The 21,306-nt window shown below is 38.7% G+C and overlaps 1 protein-coding gene across 1 annotated transcript in view; it reads left to right on the forward strand.

Moving 5' to 3' along the window:
* The window catches only part of LOC306935006 (cyclin-Y-like protein 1), a gene marked incomplete at its 5' end in the record, with an annotated part of 44,973 nt that extends 23,906 nt beyond the window's left edge, over window positions 1–21,067 (forward strand). Inside the window, 2 exons of the mRNA XM_079517828.1 lie at window positions 17,941–18,103; window positions 20,162–21,067. Coding sequence (XP_079373954.1) covers window positions 17,941–18,103; window positions 20,162–20,278 — 280 coding nt within the window. The 3' untranslated portion in view covers window positions 20,279–21,067. The remainder of the gene's footprint in view (window positions 1–17,940; window positions 18,104–20,161) is intronic.
* Between the last annotated feature and the right edge of the window lie 239 nt (window positions 21,068–21,306).

The following is a 21,306-nucleotide window of genomic DNA, read 5'->3' on the forward strand; positions in this document are numbered from 1 at the left end:
TGTGTCTTATTGGACTACAGGCCGTGATCCTATAGCACTGTGTCTTATTGGACTACAGGCTGTGATCCTATAGCACTGTGTCTTATTGAGAGAGAGAACTGGACTACAGGCTGTGATCCAATAGCACTGTGTCTTATTGAGAGAGAGACTGGACTACAGGCTGTGATCCAATAGCACTGTGTCTTATTGGACTACAGGCTGTGATCCAATAGCACTGTGTCTTATTGGACTACAGGCTGTGATCCTATAGCACTGTGTCTTATTGGACTACAGGCTGTGATCCTATAGCACTGTGTCTTATTGGACTACAGGCCGTGATCCTATAGCACTGTGTCTTATTGGACTACAGGCTGTGATCCTATAGCAGTAGTATAGTAGGGAAGTGGGAACATATTCTTTTGTTCTATATATCTTTTGTTCTATTGTGTGTAATTATTAGACATAATGGACATAATTTCTATAGATTTCTATACATGCTTTGTGTGCTGTTGTCTATAGTATGTACAAAAGAAATCTATTCAGACTCATGTATAAACAAGACTCTTTAGAAATCTTTAGAGAACAGGGCTTTTCTTTTGTGTTATTATTGTGTACACTTTCTGTGCATGTTTTTGGTGTACACTTTCTGTTAATGTGTGACCCTCTCCTGCAGAGAGTGGGATGCTAGACCCGTCTCATGCCTTTTGTCTCTATTGACAAAAGGCCCTCATTAGGATGTCATTGAATGGTAATGTCTGTCTGGCTGAGTGAGTGAGTGAGTGAGTGATCCTATGGAAAGAGGGTCTTTTCTTTTGTGTTATTATTGTGTACACTTTCTGTTAAAGTGTAACCATGGCATGCCTTTTTTTGGCTCTATTGACAAAAGCCACTCATTTGGACTCATTGGACTTGTGACGACTCAAAGCCATTGAATTGTAATGTCTGTCTGGCTGAGTGAGTGAGTGTGCGTGCGTGCGTGCGGGCATTAATTGCATGGACTGTTCCCCATGGATTCAGTCTGTCTGCCCGTGTGTGAGAGATGTAAAGGACCCATAAGCCTTTGGAAGTAGGGTCTTTTCTTTTGTGTTATTAGCAATAATAGCCAAGTACAGGTTTTTGTGTTCACTTTCTGTTACACTTTAACAGTCTCGTGCCTTTTTGTCTCTATTGACAAAAAAGCCACTCATATGGACTTGTGACGACTCAAAGCCATTTAATTGTAATGGATAGGTCTGGCTGAGTGTGCGTGCTTGCGTGCGTGCATTAATTGTAAGGACAGTTCCCCACTTTAGGGGCTCAGTCTGTCTGCCTGTGTCTCACTCGTAAAAACTTTGGGTACAGTGAGTGTGTGTGTGTGTGTGTGTGTGTGTGTGTGTGTGTGTGTGTGTGTGTGTGTGTGTGTGTGTGTGTGTGTGTGTGTGTGTGTGTGTGTGTGTGTGTGTGTGTGTGTGTGTGTGTGTGTGTGTGTGTGTGTGTGTGTGTGTGTGTGTGTGTGTGTGTGTGTGTGAGAGATGTAAAGGCCAATCTATAGAAAAAGGGGGCTTTCATTGTAATTCATGAACAAAAGCCTTTTGTTATGGATTGGTGACTGCTTAGAACTAATGGACCCTAAATGTGTTAGATCTCTCTCTCTCTCTCTCTGTGAGCATGTGTTGCGTGCATGCCTGTTTTAGGGTGGTTGGTTTATCCAATAACTTTAGAAATATAATATATATAATATAATATTATATATTTAATCCATGGTTAGGCAACAGTGTTAAAACGATGTTCACCCCATAACTCTGAGACATCCTGTGACATAACAGCTGTAAATAAAGTACTAAAAGTAAAACATTTTCGTAAAATACATGCCGGTATAGGGCATGCATGTTTAAAAGTATAATTGACATGATTATGGGCATGTCTTTTAGACCACTAGATTTAGTTAAACAGAACTGTCAAACATTCATGTTTTGACAGACTGCAAATAATTACAGTAACTGATGGTCTGCTAACATTTACACATTTTAACCAAATACATGCGTACATGCGTACATACATTTACCCATTTTAACCAAATACATGCGTACGTACATACATACATACATACACGTGTATGCTATTATTATTGTCTTTTTTGCTTGATTTTATATGACTGGACATGACTATATTCTATACCAAGCACCAACATGATGTTTGTTACATTTATTCAGTACATAAGTCTAACCATTAATCACTGATACCATTTTTTCTTATGTTTTTAAAGTTACTAAAGTATGTAGAAGTATGAAGAAAATGTGTTAGACACACTTTTAAAAATTATACGAAAGTATCAGATCTACAATATCCCAATGCATCACTATTCACTGCCATTGTTTTATAGAATGCGATGGCAAATTATAATACACACCATACAATTGCAACACCTACAGTAGGTCATTCTGCATTATGCTGTATTCTACTGCAATAAGCTGAGCAGAGACCGTTTTTGTTTTCTCTAGTTCTCTATTTTCTCAGCGACTTGCAAGAGTCACCGAGTCAAGTTTTTAAAACTGTAGTGTTTATGATAAGTTTATGATATAAATATGCTCACGTAAACAAGTTGAATCAGCATACAACTTGAATCATTATACAACTTGTAGTAGTTATCTTGTATGCTCTAATTAGCATCTTATGATGTATAACATCAGTTATGTTTTATCTAACACATTTTGTAAGCCTATGCATACATGCAAATCTACAGTATCATACATATTTTATTCTTACATGTCCCCCGTAGTCCATACTCATACTCCATACACCATACAAACTTAGCTGTAACATTATACCATGTCTTAATATCTGACAATGTTCATTTCAAATTAAATTAATTTGAAAAATCTATATCCATTATGACAAACCATTAGTATATATATATATTTAGGCTATTGTATGATCTGTCAGTGGTCAGGGATGGATTAACCCAAGAATTATATGTGAACGGTGTGCAACAGGTCCTACAGTAATTAGGCAACTACTGCTAGAAAAGCCATATGCTAGAAATGTTCTCACAATGATTGGTATAGCCTAATATTTGTAGTAATTAGTGTTATGATTAGGCCTAATGATCCAATCCTTGTAGGTAGATCGGTAGCGAGACAAGTTTTATGCCTCCTGGTAAAAGTTATACTCCCATTGTAAAGAAACTGTGATACGCACACATGCTATGGTAGAATATCAGCATGTGAATGCTCTTGCATAAGATGGTTAATTACTAAACTAGTGTTTTTCTAGGACATTACAGTAGACCTAACTAATTTCACTTGTAGAAATTCATGAAGAATAAGCCTATAGCCTTTTACTAAAGAACAGGCAATATTTTTGAAATAAGGACTCAATATGCCCCATGGCAAGGCATATGACTCAACAAGTTACATTTAGACAGTTTATGCTCAACATTATGATATTGTGTCATAGGCACAGTAGGCATGGTGAATATTACCGGTTGTCTGTATCGTTGAACATAGGTAGTATACCAGCAAGTATAACATAGCATCAGCATGACTACCAGTTATTCAATGCAACCTATTTTCATCTAACTATGCAAACACTAATCACTCACACAAATCACAAATTAACTCACAATACCAACTACAAAAACCATTAAAAACATCTATACCATACACCCTACATTACGAGAATGCAAAACATGAAACAAAAACATGCAAATACAGAACAGAATGTTCTGGTACAGCCATTGTAATATCAAAAGAAATTGATACAGATCCTATACATATCCTAGAAAAAACAAAACTATACCTGCAATCAACACAATGGACCAATACCAGATCACCGAAACATAAGTTCATCACAAATGTATAGTGACACCTACAGTATCATCAATAAGGCACTAAAATCAACACCACACAAAACATCACAACACCGCAAAATCAAACGTAACATGAAACATGCAAAAATGCATACAAATAAAAAGTGCCATCTGACTGACTGCTCTATAGTTCAACTCTTAAGCCAATGCCTCCAATACACATCCATTATCAAAAGACATCGTTATCAAAAACGTAATATTTTGATATAGGCTGCAAAGGCAGCAATATGTATGAATATATATATATGTATTATAGCATAGAGGTCCATACTACAATCATATAATACACAAAAACAACTATTGCATATTATTCAGAACCAATACACACCACTACCCAACAGCATAAACACTGTACAACACCAATCAATATTAGCTGTACATCTACACATCATTACGACTAATGAAGTGCTCAACAGTCTAGTTCAACAGCCACTTAATAACAAAGTATGTAAATATCTGAATACTTTGCCTTGGCAACGTAACTGTATATGATTTCTCATATAAAACTCATTTGAAACGAATTGACCGGACTATTTAATTTTAGGTGAACACATTATGGTGAACACATTGTGGTGCTGAAGTTAAGTAGATATTGTTGGTTATAGGTAATGATGAAGCCTTATGTCCAATAGGGGACGAAGAGGAGTAAGTAAGTAATAGGTAACGATGACTATAGGGTAGATTGATTGCATGATATTTGATTGATTGACATTTGATAGTTCATAGACTATAGTCTAGACTACAGGGGTATAAGCTATGCTGCTATAGGCATACAAGGATGTATTTGCAGTATATTTTCAATCCAAAAACTGTAGATAGGGTCTGCACACAAAACACACTGTTTTTGTGTTGACAATAACTATTGACAACAACAACCCAACATACTAGTATATATGCAATAGTATCAAGCATATATATATATATATATATATATATATATATATATATATATATTTTTTTTTTAAATAAAATACTCTGTACTGTGTATGTGTAGAATAATAAGATATGCTTGAACGGTTCAACTACGTGCTAATATATATATTTTTTTTTTTATAACCTCCTAGAAAAAACTGTATGGGGCATACAAAACACATTAACATCAGTATGTCTGATGGTGCAGTGTGTAAATGTAACAAAGACCATTATAACAGGTTATGTATACACTATGTATACTAAAGTATGTAATACTGATATACCGATGGTTTTCCAAGAATTCAGAAACTACAGTTTAGAAAAACGTGTACACCTAAACCTGCACAAAAACGATATGGTATGAGTGACATCCTATAGTATTTATTGTTTCAACGTTCAGATTATTGATATTCCATGCATTTGACGCATTACCTCGGAGTTCCTTGCTAACTGTAAATCGGTCAGAATTAGGAGTACACCATATTGTTCAAGATTGTTCAAAATACTATATGTATAATAATGAACAAATATTGATGCATGTTCAGATATAATCATGTACTAGTTATGTTGACTTAATTAGTTTAAGAATAGCGTTAAAGTGTCAGAGAATAGTTGTGCTGTAACTGTAATTGTAACTTTAAAAACCATATGGATTATAATCATATGGATAATAAACTTAGGCTAAAGGATTACTTGGTGCAAAAGCTGTCCACTTCAATTATTATTATTATGTATTATATATATATATATATAACCTGTAGGCTACTGTCTCTACATTTTCTGTAAGAATCCATGTAATGTACCATCTAGTAAAACTAGACTCATTTTTACACTCATGTTTACACTCATGTTTTATGGATTGTAGGTTCGTACATTCTTCTAGACACTTAAAACTACTATGAGTGTATGATATTGTTGTTTGACAAGAAAGTATGTACATGATCATTTAGTTTACGCAGATATGCTATGCATAACGACTGAATGTTACAATTATCCACCAATGGTGGTTGTTAGTTACAGAATATATCAATTCTTAGTTTCATGAGTTTCAGTACTATACCATAATATTGAAAAACATAGATATTTCAAATCCGTACACTACACATGTTGAACAGATAATAATTCTATTCTATAGTATAGTCATATGATATGATGTCTCCTATGTTATTGCATCAAACTCTATAACTCTATGGTGTAAGTACATACTTATTGATTTATAGATTTGAATAACAATGAGAGCGTCAGAGTCTCATACCACCCCTATTTTCAGGATATATGAACATGGATGAGGTACCATGGTGGTATCCCACCAGTCCTCGAAACATGGCATATAATGATGCCAGCATGGAAGCAAGACAGATAATCAGAAGAAACAAGATGAAGCTTTTAAGTATCCTTAGGTCTGATGTTGCCTATGTAATCAATCTACTTTGTGAAGCACGGCTAATCACGGAAAGAGAGCGCCTAAACCTGATGACTAAACACTCTATCTACTCTGGATACTCGGATCCAACCATTGAACTCCTGGACACAATTAGGAGCAAGGGTGAAAGAACTTGCAATGCTTTCCTGTCTATGCTACAAGACACAGATCTAGTAGAAAAGTTTCCTGCTCTAAAGACAATGTCTTGGGACAATCTTCCATTGAATAATCAATGAGAGGGTGTGGTGTTTGGAGTCAGGTCCCTATTAAAAGGGTGGTCACAGAGCTGTAGGCCTACAGAGAAAAGACAGCTAGCCTTATTTGCACCAGATAAATTAGGAGATACTTCCTCATCAATTATTTCCTCTCAATTTTGTCATGGAGCCTATGGGTAAAGCACGTACCCCTAATGAATCAGTGGAACACCAACCGTTATTGCAGACTGAAACAACCGATGCAGATACAATTACAGTACCTAGGTACAGATCATACAACCCTCTCAAAGTATGGGGGTATAATCCGCCAGAGGACAGCTTTGCCTATACCCCTGATTTCGAAATATATGAAGAGAGAGCGGAGGACGATGTTATGACAGCGGACCCATGCTACATGAACATACCTGTATACAGGCCAAGAGATGATGAGGAGGACATGGTGGACTCTGATCTGGTGGACTTAATAATCGATACGGATGACGAGTACTATGACCAGAGAGATCCGTTAGATTTGACTACAAGCAAGAAAACTCCTGGACTTTCCGAAAATTCACTACCCATCACAATCCCATCCTCCCCAGCACCGAACTATGAAACACAGAACTATTCCAAACCACCGCCATCCCCTGCAGACTCTGGTGATGAGGATGCAACATCCATTCTAGTTGCATCCAAGGCCTGTATCTCGGAGTCTGCTTTACCTACAGTCAAAACGAATTGGCTGAAACACAAAACTAGCTGGATGAAACCCAAAACTAACTGGATGAACAGAATGGAGGACATTCTTCAGGTCCCCACATACGGAATGGGTCGCATGAATGTTAAAGATATAAAGATTGCATTAAAGTTATGGGATATCGAAAATGAGCAGAAAAATAGAGATTCACATGAAGGGACAATAATAGATATTAATGTAATAGACTTAGTGTAAAAACTACTAAAAGTCATTGATTTGTAAAATAATGAGGTAATATTGAACTGTGTACTACATGATTTAATATGGATATCTGTGTCTATTAAATGTTTCTTGCTAAATAAAAAATATCAAATACATATTCTTCCTCTTTTTTTATTACGTGTTGTTACCCATGTTAAATTCTAGTTAGATTCTGACAATGTAATGCAGGTACTAACTTGGTAAGGCTATGTCACTGTGGGAGTGGACCTAAAAACGCAGAATGCAAAATTTGTGCTATGACTAATATGACTATTGTGCATGAACAATTATCTACAATTGTCTATTAAAGTAACATTAGTACATTAATCTCTGTATCAGTGAATTAGTGTATTGGTTTTACACTACACATGTGTACTCAATGACTCAATGATTGCATACTAATAGTATTGAACTATTAAACTATTAAAACATGACTATTACTAACTATTACATGTAAATATTATAGGCCATGACATGTTTCTCGTGAAACAAGATTTGTTCATTATTATACTATCACACAGTATGACCTCAAAGGTAATAACCATGAATAACAAAAGGAGTTATTCTTAGAAGGCTCCGCCTCTCTGAGACATGGTGTTAAATACTGCGGGGACAGGGCCCCAGCATGAGTGAGTAAGCCTAGACACGAGCTGTCCCAAAGAAAGAAAGAAAAAGAAAGAAAGAAAGAAAATATGTGCTCTACCGGTCTGAGCTATGAGGATGAGGATAGAAAAGTTTGGGCGTTATCGGACAGGCGGAAAATACGGTTGTCTTTTTTTCAGTTCAAGAATTATCCATATATTGAACTCTATACATTGGACTCAGGGGACAGTATCTTTGAAGACAGATTGCCTTACATACGAGTCTATGAATCTGAATTTGAGAGTTTGGTAAATGGTATTTTGGACTTCTGCAATTATCTGCAGTTGGAGCAGAAGCTAAACCCTGCCTATGTCAAACCATCTCGAAGGGTGCGCGTGGATGATACAATACCAGCTCGTAGTGATGATGAGGGCTTCATCGTTGACTGTTCTAGGTCAAAACAATGGCTGTTAGTGAGATACAAATCTCAAGGCCATACTATTTTTGATTTTCCTAAATCTATAATGGAGAAAGAAAAATACTTTCCAATCCAACTATCCGTTGGTTTGGACGATTTAGGTATTCTAAGGCATGTGTTAAGGGAAGGTACTGTTTTTTTCAAAGCAACTAAAGAGAGCCGAAAGATAGCTTTGATGGAAGAACGGATTAGAGGCTTCAATCGTGTAGATTCAGGGTATTCGGGGGATTGTCCTCGTGTAAAACAGAGGCGTGTGGATTGCAGCACATGTCCTGGACCTAGAGTCCGTACAGGGATTTCATTCGGTGATTATATACCTAATAGGCATACTGGTATCGATCTCGCAAAACCTGCGGGAGCTACATTATTCTCAATGCCTGATGACAGCCTGGAAACTGACGCACCAACACCAAAATGATGCAGCTACTACGCCCACCCCTCCTACACTATAGGTAAAAAGACTCACTCCGCAACCTCTACCTTATACTCTGTGTATAATTGTGATATCACCATTCACCATGGAGGACTCTACTTTTTCAGTGTGCGAATCCAGCTCAAGTGGAGGAGACAAAGCTTGGTGGATGGACCCTCGGCGGGTTGTGTATGAGGCACCATCATGGTGGAATCCCACCAGTACTGGGGATACGGACGAAGACGCTGAATATGATGAGAGGGCATTTTGGGGTTATGATACGGGGGACGCTGAATTTTTTGAGAGGGTAGGCCTATTATCCACAAATTCACCCGTTCCCCATGACACACCAACCACGACCACCTCACCAGTGCTTTCGACGCCATCCCCAGTGAATTTTCCCCTGACTATGGATGAGACTGATGGGGTGATCAGCACAGTCTTTCTAAATATTATGAAAATACGAGTTGCTCAACTACTCGAAAAGGCTATAACTGAGCATATGAAAGAGGATTGCCATGGCTGTCAAATAGATCATACTAGTCAGGCCATACATTCATGTTTACGACCTACCCCTAGATATTACTTCTACAATCATTTTAAAGATTTAATTGAAAAACTATGGACTGTTGACTTTATACCGGGGATTATGAAGGTATTGAATACTAAAGGGAATGTAGTACCACTGTCAGTGTCAATAATCCATCGACTATGCAAATCTTTTCTGCATGACCTGAAGGATGTACCCGATATATCACAAAAAATCAAAGACATAACTAATGGTCCGATGAATGATCCGATTGCATAGTTGTATATATTGGATGAATATATTGATGAATTCAATGTCTTGAATGTTTTTTTCTTTTTTGCAAAATTGTTTTTATTGTGATGTTATTGTTTTATTGTTGTGTTACACTGTATGTATTGTTTCACTTGTTTGTTGTGGACCCCAGGAAGAGTAGCTGATACTTCGGTGGCTGCTAATCCATGATCATCATGACAATGATACATATGAATAATAATAATGAATGCTGTGTTCATTCTTGAATATGTAATCAAAATAAATATGTAATCATAAAAATGTATATTTTGTTATCATTTTTACTACATACATGGTGTGCATACATAGAGTAGATGTACTAATGTTACTTTAATAGACAATTGTAGATAATTGTTCATGCACAATAGTCATATTAGTCATAGCACAAATTTTGCATTCTGCGTTTTTAGGTCCACTCCCACAGTGACATAGCCTTACCAAGTTAGTACCTGCATTACATTGTCAGAATCTAACTAGAATTTAACATGGGTAACAACACGTAATAAAAAAAGAGGAAGAATATGTATTTGATATTTTTTATTTAGCAAGAAACATTTAATAGACACAGATATCCATATTAAATCATGTAGTACACAGTTCAATATTACCTCATTATTTTACAAATCAATGACTTTTAGTAGTTTTTACACTAAGTCTATTACATTAATATCTATTATTCCCTATGTCCCTTCATGTGAATCTCTATTTTTCTGCTCATTTTCGATATCCCATAACTTTAATGCAATCTTTATATCTTTAACATTCATGCGACCCATTCCGTATGTGGGGACCTGAAGAATGTCCTCCATTCTGTTCATCCAGTTAGTTTTGGGTTTCATCCAGCTAGTTTTGTGTTTCAGCCAATTCGTTTTGACTGTAGGTAAAGCAGACTCCGAGATACAGGCCTTGGATGCAACTAGAATGGATGTTGCATCCTCATCACCAGAGTCTGCAGGGGATGGCGGTGGTTTGGAATAGTTCTGTGTTTCATAGTTCGGTGCTGGGGAGGATGGGATTGTGATGGGTAGTGAATTTTCGGAAAGTCCAGGAGTTTTCTTGCTTGTAGTCAAATCTAACGGATCTCTCTGGTCATAGTACTCGTCATCCGTATCGATTATTAAGTCCACCAGATCAGAGTCCACCATGTCCTCCTCATCATCTCTTGGCCTGTATACAGGTATGTTCATGTAGCATGGGTCCGCTGTCATAACATCGTCCTCCGCTCTCTCTTCATATATTTCGAAATCAGGGGTATAGGCAAAGCTGTCCTCTGGCGGATTATACCCCCATACTTTGAGAGGGTTGTATGATCTGTACCTAGGTACTGTAATTGTATCTGCATCGGTTGTTTCAGTCTGCAATAACGGTTGGTGTTCCACTGATTCATTAGGGGTACGTGCTTTACCCATAGGCTCCATGACAAAATTGAGAGGAAATAATTGATGAGGAAGTATCTCCTAATTTATCTGGTGCAAATAAGGCTAGCTGTCTTTTCTCTGTAGGCCTACAGCTCTGTGACCACCCTTTTAATAGGGACCTGACTCCAAACACCACACCCTCTCATTGATTATTCAATGGAAGATTGTCCCAAGACATTGTCTTTAGAGCAGGAAACTTTTCTACTAGATCTGTGTCTTGTAGCATAGACAGGAAAGCATTGCAAGTTCTTTCACCCTTGCTCCTAATTGTGTCCAGGAGTTCAATGGTTGGATCCGAGTATCCAGAGTAGATAGAGTGTTTAGTCATCAGGTTTAGGCGCTCTCTTTCCGTGATTAGCCGTGCTTCACAAAGTAGATTGATTACATAGGCAACATCAGACCTAAGGATACTTAAAAGCTTCATCTTGTTTCTTCTGATTATCTGTCTTGCTTCCATGCTGGCATCATTATATGCCATGTTTCGAGGACTGGTGGGATACCACCATGGTACCTCATCCATGTTCATATATCCTGAAAATAGGGGTGGTATGAGACTCTGACGCTCTCATTGTTATTCAAATCTATAAATCAATAAGTATGTACTTACACCATAGAGTTATAGAGTTTGATGCAATAACATAGGAGACATCATATCATATGACTATACTATAGAATAGAATTATTATCTGTTCAACATGTGTAGTGTACGGATTTGAAATATCTATGTTTTTCAATATTATGGTATAGTACTGAAACTCATGAAACTAAGAATTGATATATTCTGTAACTAACAACCACCATTGGTGGATAATTGTAACATTCAGTCGTTATGCATAGCATATCTGCGTAAACTAAATGATCATGTACATACTTTCTTGTCAAACAACAATATCATACACTCATAGTAGTTTTAAGTGTCTAGAAGAATGTACGAACCTACAATCCATAAAACATGAGTGTAAACATGAGTGTAAAAATGAGTCTAGTTTTACTAGATGGTACATTACATGGATTCTTACAGAAAATGTAGAGACAGTAGCCTACAGGTTATATATATATATATATAATACATAATAATAATAATTGAAGTGGACAGCTTTTGCACCAAGTAATCCTTTAGCCTAAGTTTATTATCCATATGATTATAATCCATATGGTTTTTAAAGTTACAATTACAGTTACAGCACAACTATTCTCTGACACTTTAACGCTATTCTTAAACTAATTAAGTCAACATAACTAGTACATGATTATATCTGAACATGCATCAATATTTGTTCATTATTATACATATAGTATTTTGAACAATCTTGAACAATATGGTGTACTCATAATTCTGACCGATTTACAGTTAGCAAGGAACTCCGAGGTAATGCGTCAAATGCATGGAATATCAATAATCTGAACGTTGAAACAATAAATACTATAGGATGTCACTCATACCATATCGTTTTTGTGCAGGTTTAGGTGTACACGTTTTTCTAAACTGTAGTTTCTGAATTCTTGGAAAACCATCGGTATATCAGTATTACATACTTTAGTATACATAGTGTATACATAACCTGTTATAATGGTCTTTGTTACATTTACACACTGCACCATCAGACATACTGATGTTAATGTGTTTTGTATGCCCCATACAGTTTTTTCTAGGAGGTTATAAAAAAAATATATATATATATTAGCACGTAGTTGAACCGTTCAAGCATATCTTATTATTCTACACATACACAGTACAGAGTATTTTATTTAAAAAAAATATATATATATATATATATATATATATATATATATATATATATGCTTGATACTATTGCATATATACTAGTATGTTGGGTTGTTGTTGTCAATAGTTATTGTCAACACAAAAACAGTGTGTTTTGTGTGCAGACCCTATCTACAGTTTTTGGATTGAAAATATACTGCAAATACATCCTTGTATGCCTATAGCAGCATAGCTTATACCCCTGTAGTCTAGACTATAGTCTATGAACTATCAAATGTCAATCAATCAAATATCATGCAATCAATCTACCCTATAGTCATCGTTACCTATTACTTACTTACTCCTCTTCGTCCCCTATTGGACATAAGGCTTCATCATTACCTATAACCAACAATATCTACTTAACTTCAGCACCACAATGTGTTCACCATAATGTGTTCACCTAAAATTAAATAGTCCGGTCAATTCGTTTCAAATGAGTTTTATATGAGAAATCATATACAGTTACGTTGCCAAGGCAAAGTATTCAGATATTTACATACTTTGTTATTAAGTGGCTGTTGAACTAGACTGTTGAGCACTTCATTAGTCGTAATGATGTGTAGATGTACAGCTAATATTGATTGGTGTTGTACAGTGTTTATGCTGTTGGGTAGTGGTGTGTATTGGTTCTGAATAATATGCAATAGTTGTTTTTGTGTATTATATGATTGTAGTATGGACCTCTATGCTATAATACATATATATATATTCATACATATTGCTGCCTTTGCAGCCTATATCAAAATATTACGTTTTTGATAACGATGTCTTTTGATAATGGATGTGTATTGGAGGCATTGGCTTAAGAGTTGAACTATAGAGCAGTCAGTCAGATGGCACTTTTTATTTGTATGCATTTTTGCATGTTTCATGTTACGTTTGATTTTGCGGTGTTGTGATGTTTTGTGTGGTGTTGATTTTAGTGCCTTATTGATGATACTGTAGGTGTCACTATACATTTGTGATGAACTTATGTTTCGGTGATCTGGTATTGGTCCATTGTGTTGATTGCAGGTATAGTTTTGTTTTTTCTAGGATATGTATAGGATCTGTATCAATTTCTTTTGATATTACAATGGCTGTACCAGAACATTCTGTTCTGTTTTTGTTTCATGTTTTGCATTCTCGTAATGTAGGGTGTATGGTATAGATGTTTTTAATGGTTTTTGTAGTTGGTATTGTGAGTTAATTTGTGATTTGTGTGAGTGATTAGTGTTTGCATAGTTAGATGAAAATAGGTTGCATTGAATAACTGGTAGTCATGCTGATGCTATGTTATACTTGCTGGTATACTACCTATGTTCAACGATACAGACAACCGGTAATATTCACCATGCCTACTGTGCCTATGACACAATATCATAATGTTGAGCATAAACTGTCTAAATGTAACTTGTTGAGTCATATGCCTTGCCATGGGGCATATTGAGTCCTTATTTCAAAAATATTGCCTGTTCTTTAGTAAAAGGCTATAGGCTTATTCTTCATGAATTTCTACAAGTGAAATTAGTTAGGTCTACTGTAATGTCCTAGAAAAACACTAGTTTAGTAATTAACCATCTTATGCAAGAGCATTCACATGCTGATATTCTACCATAGCATGTGTGCGTATCACAGTTTCTTTACAATGGGAGTATAACTTTTACCAGGAGGCATAAAACTTGTCTCGCTACCGATCTACCTACAAGGATTGGATCATTAGGCCTAATCATAACACTAATTACTACAAATATTAGGCTATACCAATCATTGTGAGAACATTTCTAGCATATGGCTTTTCTAGCAGTAGTTGCCTAATTACTGTAGGACCTGTTGCACACCGTTCACATATAATTCTTGGGTTAATCCATCCCTGACCACTGACAGATCATACAATAGCCTAAATATATATATATACTAATGGTTTGTCATAATGGATATAGATTTTTCAAATTAATTTAATTTGAAATGAACATTGTCAGATATTAAGACATGGTATAATGTTACAGCTAAGTTTGTATGGTGTATGGAGTATGAGTATGGACTACGGGGGACATGTAAGAATAAAATATGTATGATACTGTAGATTTGCATGTATGCATAGGCTTACAAAATGTGTTAGATAAAACATAACTGATGTTATACATCATAAGATGCTAATTAGAGCATACAAGATAACTACTACAAGTTGTATAATGATTCAAGTTGTATGCTGATTCAACTTGTTTACGTGAGCATATTTATATCATAAACTTATCATAAACACTACAGTTTTAAAAACTTGACTCGGTGACTCTTGCAAGTCGCTGAGAAAATAGAGAACTAGAGAAAACAAAAACGGTCTCTGCTCAGCTTATTGCAGTAGAATACAGCATAATGCAGAATGACCTACTGTAGGTGTTGCAATTGTATGGTGTGTATTATAATTTGCCATCGCATTCTATAAAACAATGGCAGTGAATAGTGATGCATTGGGATATTGTAGATCTGATACTTTCGTATAATTTTTAAAAGTGTGTCTAACACATTTTCTTCATACTTCTACATACTTTAGTAACTTTAAAAACATAAGAAAAAATGGTATCAGTGATTAATGGTTAGACTTATGTACTGAATAAATGTAACAAACATCATGTTGGTGCTTGGTATAGAATATAGTCATGTCCAGTCATATAAAATCAAGCAAAAAAGACAATAATAATAGCATACACGTGTATGTATGTATGTATGTACGTACGCATGTATTTGGTTAAAATGGGTAAATGTATGTACGCATGTACGCATGTATTTGGTTAAAATGTGTAAATGTTAGCAGACCATCAGTTACTGTAATTATTTGCAGTCTGTCAAAACATGAATGTTTGACAGTTCTGTTTAACTAAATCTAGTGGTCTAAAAGACATGCCCATAATCATGTCAATTATACTTTTAAACATGCATGCCCTATACCGGCATGTATTTTACGAAAATGTTTTACTTTTAGTACTTTATTTACAGCTGTTATGTCACAGGATGTCTCAGAGTTATGGGGTGAACATCGTTTTAACACTGTTGCCTAACCATGGATTAAATATATAATATTATATTATATATATTATATTTCTAAAGTTATTGGATAAACCAACCACCCTAAAACAGGCATGCACGCAACACATGCTCACAGAGAGAGAGAGAGAGAGATCTAACACATTTAGGGTCCATTAGTTCTAAGCAGTCACCAATCCATAACAAAAGGCTTTTGTTCATGAATTACAATGAAAGCCCCCTTTTTCTATAGATTGGCCTTTACATCTCTCACACACACACACACACACACACACACACACACACACACACACACACACACACTCACTGTACCCAAAGTTTTTACGAGTGAGACACAGGCAGACAGACTGAGCCCCTAAAGTGGGGAACTGTCCTTACAATTAATGCACGCACGCAAGCACGCACACTCAGCCAGACCTATCCATTACAATTAAATGGCTTTGAGTCGTCACAAGTCAGTGGCTTTTTTGTCAATAGAGACAAAAAGGCACGAGACTGTTAAAGTGTAACAGAAAGTGAACACAAAAACCTGTACTTGGCTATTATTGCTAATAACACAAAAGAAAAGACCCTACTTCCAAAGGCTTATGGGTCCTTTACATCTCTCACACACGGGCAGACAGACTGAATCCATGGGGAACAGTCCATGCAATTAATGCCCGCACGCACGCACGCACACTCACTCACTCAGCCAGACAGACATTACAATTCAATGGCTTTGAGTCGTCACAAGTCCAATGAGTCCAAATGAGTGGCTTTTGTCAATAGAGCCAAAAAAAGGCATGCCATGGTTACACTTTAACAGAAAGTGTACACAATAATAACACAAAAGAAAAGACCCTCTTTCCATAGGATCACTCACTCACTCACTCACTCAGCCAGACAGACATTACCATTCAATGACATCCTAATGAGGGCCTTTTGTCAATAGAGACAAAAGGCATGAGACGGGTCTAGCATCCCACTCTCTGCAGGAGAGGGTCACACATTAACAGAAAGTGTACACCAAAAACATGCACAGAAAGTGTACACAATAATAACACAAAAGAAAAGCCCTGTTCTCTAAAGATTTCTAAAGAGTCTTGTTTATACATGAGTCTGAATAGATTTCTTTTGTACATACTATAGACAACAGCACACAAAGCATGTATAGAAATCTATAGAAATTATGTCCATTATGTCTAATAATTACACACAATAGAACAAAAGATATATAGAACAAAAGAATATGTTCCCACTTCCCTACTATACTACTTATAGCACTGTGTCTTATTGGACTACAGGCCGTGATCCTATAGCACTGTGTCTTATTGGACTACAGGCTGTGATCCTATAGCACTGTGTCTTATTTCCTTTTACTATGGTTCTGTTTGTTTGATCCAAGCCGGTGGCTTCACTGCCCCGTCTCCACCATTTCTGTACCAAAGCTTTCTTTACCATGTAATACTGTTGCTTAGAACAGTATTACACATTGGGCCACATTTTAACGACAAGCCCGTAGCGCGGCACTCTGTGCCATCCACTCGATGGATGAATGGATGGATGGATGGATGGATGGATGGGGCGATGGATGTAGGGGTGGTTTGAGAGAAGGGGGGGGTGGGGGTCATGCGGGGCTGGGTGGGTCTCAAGTGCTCTCCACGGTCCAACATAATGGGCTGTGTCTCTCGCCCACTATATTAGTTACCCTGGGAAACCAGACATCACGCACGCACGCACGCACGCACGCACGCACGCACGCACGCACGCACGCACGCACGCACGCACGCACCACGCACGCACGCACGCACGCACGCACGCACGCACGCACGCACGCACGCACGCACGCACGCACGCACGCACGCACGCACGCACACACACACTTCTGACCAAGACAATACCTGGATGCGGTATCCATGGCGACCTCCTCATAGCCCCGATGTTTCATCTCCTTCCTGTCCATCCCTATTTTAACTTACATTTTTTGTATTTTTGAGACACAGGTTTAATGTTTGTCTTGTCTAGACAAACATTAAATGCCATTAACAATGAACAGAGTTTAATGTTTGTTTTGTCAGTAACACAAACATTGTGTGCGTGCATGCGTGTGTGTGTGTGTGTGTGCGTGTGTGCGTGCGTCACGCAGGAACGAGATGGAGCGCCACTTCCTGGAGCTGCTCCAGTTCAACATCAACGTTCCGGCCAGCGTTTACGCCAAGTACTACTTTGACCTGCGACAGCTGGCCGACGACAACAACCTCAACTTCCCCCTGGAGCCCCTGGACAACCAGCGCGCTCACAAACTAGAGGTACAACACACTACAATACACTACACACTACACACTATACACTATACACTACACACTACACACTACACACTACACAGTATACAGTACACACTATACACTACACACTACACACTACACAGTATACAGTACACAGTACACACTACACATTATACACTACACACTATACACTACACACTACACTACTGGAGCCTCTGGACAACCAGTGTGCTCACAAACTAGAGGTACAACACACTACACTACACACTACACACTATACACTACACACTACACACTACACAGTATACAGTACACAGTACACACTACACATTATACACTACACACTATACACTACACACTACACTACTGGAGCCTCTGGACAACCAGTGTGCTCACAAACTAGAGGTACAACACACTACACTACACACTACACACTATACACTACACACTACACCTCTTCACCGGGTCCCCCGACTCCGGAAATACCCGAGTGGACCCGAGACCCGCTCGGGTCGTAGACGTGTTTTATCGTAATCACTCGGGCAGGGTCGGAATCGGACGTATCCCCCTCGGAACTCGGGTCTGTCAATCATTATGTGTAATGTCCGAGTGGATCCGAGAAGACCCGTAGGCTACTGTGTGTGTGTGTGTGATGTGTGTGACGTGTGTGTGTGTGACGTGTGTGTACTGTGTGCTTTTTAAGTGGTGCAAAGTCCTTAAGTGACTATGTGTGTGGCTGGGTGGGTGGCTGGCTGGGTGGGTGGGTGAGTGGGTGCGTCTGAGCACGAAAACAGCATGGTTGTTTTTCACCACCTGTGCGCAACCTAACACACACATAAACACACACACATATTAACAGTATATATGGTGATTTTGGGTGTGCCAGTACAGTACACTGACAGTACAACTCTGTCATTTCTCAACCGTTTCGGACGCGGGACGGCTCGCCGGAATCGGGCCGGCACCCTGGGTGCGTTCTTGTGGGTCTGGAACTCCCCCCCCCCCCCCCCCCCCCCCCTGGGGACCCCCACACGGAGTTGCACCACTTACTTCACTACTTTACTTGATTTTTTGTTGTTGTTGCAAATGTTAATAACATATTCAGTGTGTGATTGTGTGACTGTATACTCTTTCTCTGTCCGCTGCATTGGCGCTCATGCTCCGCATCGCTGCGGAGGAGAAAAACGGGGAAAAAAAGTTCTGTTTAACGTGTGATAATTTACGAGGTGAAAGCAAACTAGCAAAGCTCAAATTAATATAAGAAGGTTTAAAGAAACCATGACAACTCTCCTGTGTATCCCATTCCCCACACGTGGATAAAGAAGAGAGCAAAGTAGGAGCTGTTTATGAGTGCATTGAGTGTCGTGCCTTGTTAATATTCCATTCAGCCAAGACCGGTACATGCGCCTGCTAAAACTCTGATGATTGTGTGTAAAAAAACAAATGATCCGTTTAAATGCATGCACGCTGAGGAGAAGAGAAGAGACAAGTCTCTCTTTAGCCCTCCCACCCTCTACACCCTCTCTCTCTCTCTCTCTCTCTCTCCATGCCCCCCCCCCCCCCCTCTCTCTCTCTCTCTCTCTCTCTCTCGCTTTAATCATAAAATGGTAATTATTTCATATAGTCCACAGCCTGGCTGGGTCGGGTCTCTCGGAATGTCGGAAATAATCGCATCTCGGTCGGGCTCGGCGCCGCCATTTGAAAGAAATATCGTAACGTGTCGGAAATGGACGAAATTGTCGCGGATCCATTCGGGTTTGGTTTAACTATTTGAATTTTTTTTCGGAACGGGTCGGAATCGGTAAAATTTCACAGATTAATTTCGGATTTCGGGACCATTTTTTTTGACCCGTGAAGAGCTCTACTACACAGTAGTACACAGTAGTACACTGGAGCCGCTGGACAACCAGCGCGCTCACAAACTAGAGGTAAGGTTGGAGACCACCTGATGACCTCTCTTCCAGGCCAAGGCTTCATCCATTAGAAATGGATTATTATATGCATCTTTGATGTATTTACAAACTGTGTGTGTGTGTGTGTGCGTGTGTGCGTGTGCGTGCGTGCGCGTGTGCGTGCGTCCAGGCCATCTCCAGACTATGCGAGGACAAATACAGGGACCTGAATCGTGCGTCCATGAGGCGGTCCATGAGCGCCGACAACCTGATCGGCATCCGCCACACCAACGCCGTGCTCTCATAGGCCAGAACACTCGGCCCCGCCCTCCAACGCTGTGCTCTCATAGGCCAGAAGACTCCCCCAACCCCGCCCCCCCCCACACCCCCCCCCCCCCATGGTCTATACGAGACTATGGTCTCAGTTTTCATCAGTGTCAAACGTCTTATCCCTAAACTTCTTTGCCTTTTTCTTTTTACTATTTTTGAAAAACATAAAAAATGTGTTGTTCAACTAAGGTTTTTTTTTTGCACTGACTAGAAGAGAGCCCTATGACCTCATCATACCGCTGCCATGAATGGGCTCTATGGTTATCAACCCCCCTCCCCCCCCCCCCCCCCCCCCCTTATTCTGTTTATAAAATAAAAATCCAGAATCTCCAGTTCAAAGGTAGTGGTAAGTGATGATGAATTTGTTAAAAATGTTTACGCTCTATATTCATATAGTAGGCCTGATCATGAGTGCTTTGTTATACACAGACAGGCTTGAATGCTTGATTCTGATTGCCCAGCGATTTGCAGCAACGGAGCACATTTCAAGGTGCACCAGGCGCCATGTTGGGGGATGCATACTTTGGTTAGACATAGCATTGGTCTGACTGGATTAAGGTTGGTGAGGGGTGCGTTAAAACGACCAGATTAAGGTTGGTGAGGGGTGCGTTAAGACGACCGGATTAAGGTTGGTGAGGGGTGCGTTAAAACGACTGGATTAAGGTTTGTGAGGGGTGCGTTAAAACGACCGGATTAAGGTTGGTGAGGGGTGCGTTAAGACGACCGGATTAAGGTTGGTGAGGGGTGCGTTAAGACGACCGGATTAAGGTTGGTGAGGGGTGCGTTATAACGACCCAATTAAGGTTGGTGAGGGGTGCGTTAAAACGACCGGATTAAGGTTGGTGAGGGGTGCGTTAAAACGACCCGATTAAGGTTGGTGAGGGGTGCGTTAAGACGACCGGATTAAGGTTGGTGAGGGGTGCGTTAAAACGACCGGATTAAGGTTGGTGAGGGGTGCGTTAAAACGACCGGATTAAGGTTGGTGAGGGGTGCGTTAAAACTACC

The sequence above is a fragment of the Electrona antarctica genome (genome assembly GCF_951216825.1).
Source record: "Electrona antarctica genome assembly, chromosome: 13".
Classification (NCBI taxonomy): Eukaryota; Metazoa; Chordata; class Actinopteri; order Myctophiformes; family Myctophidae; genus Electrona; species Electrona antarctica.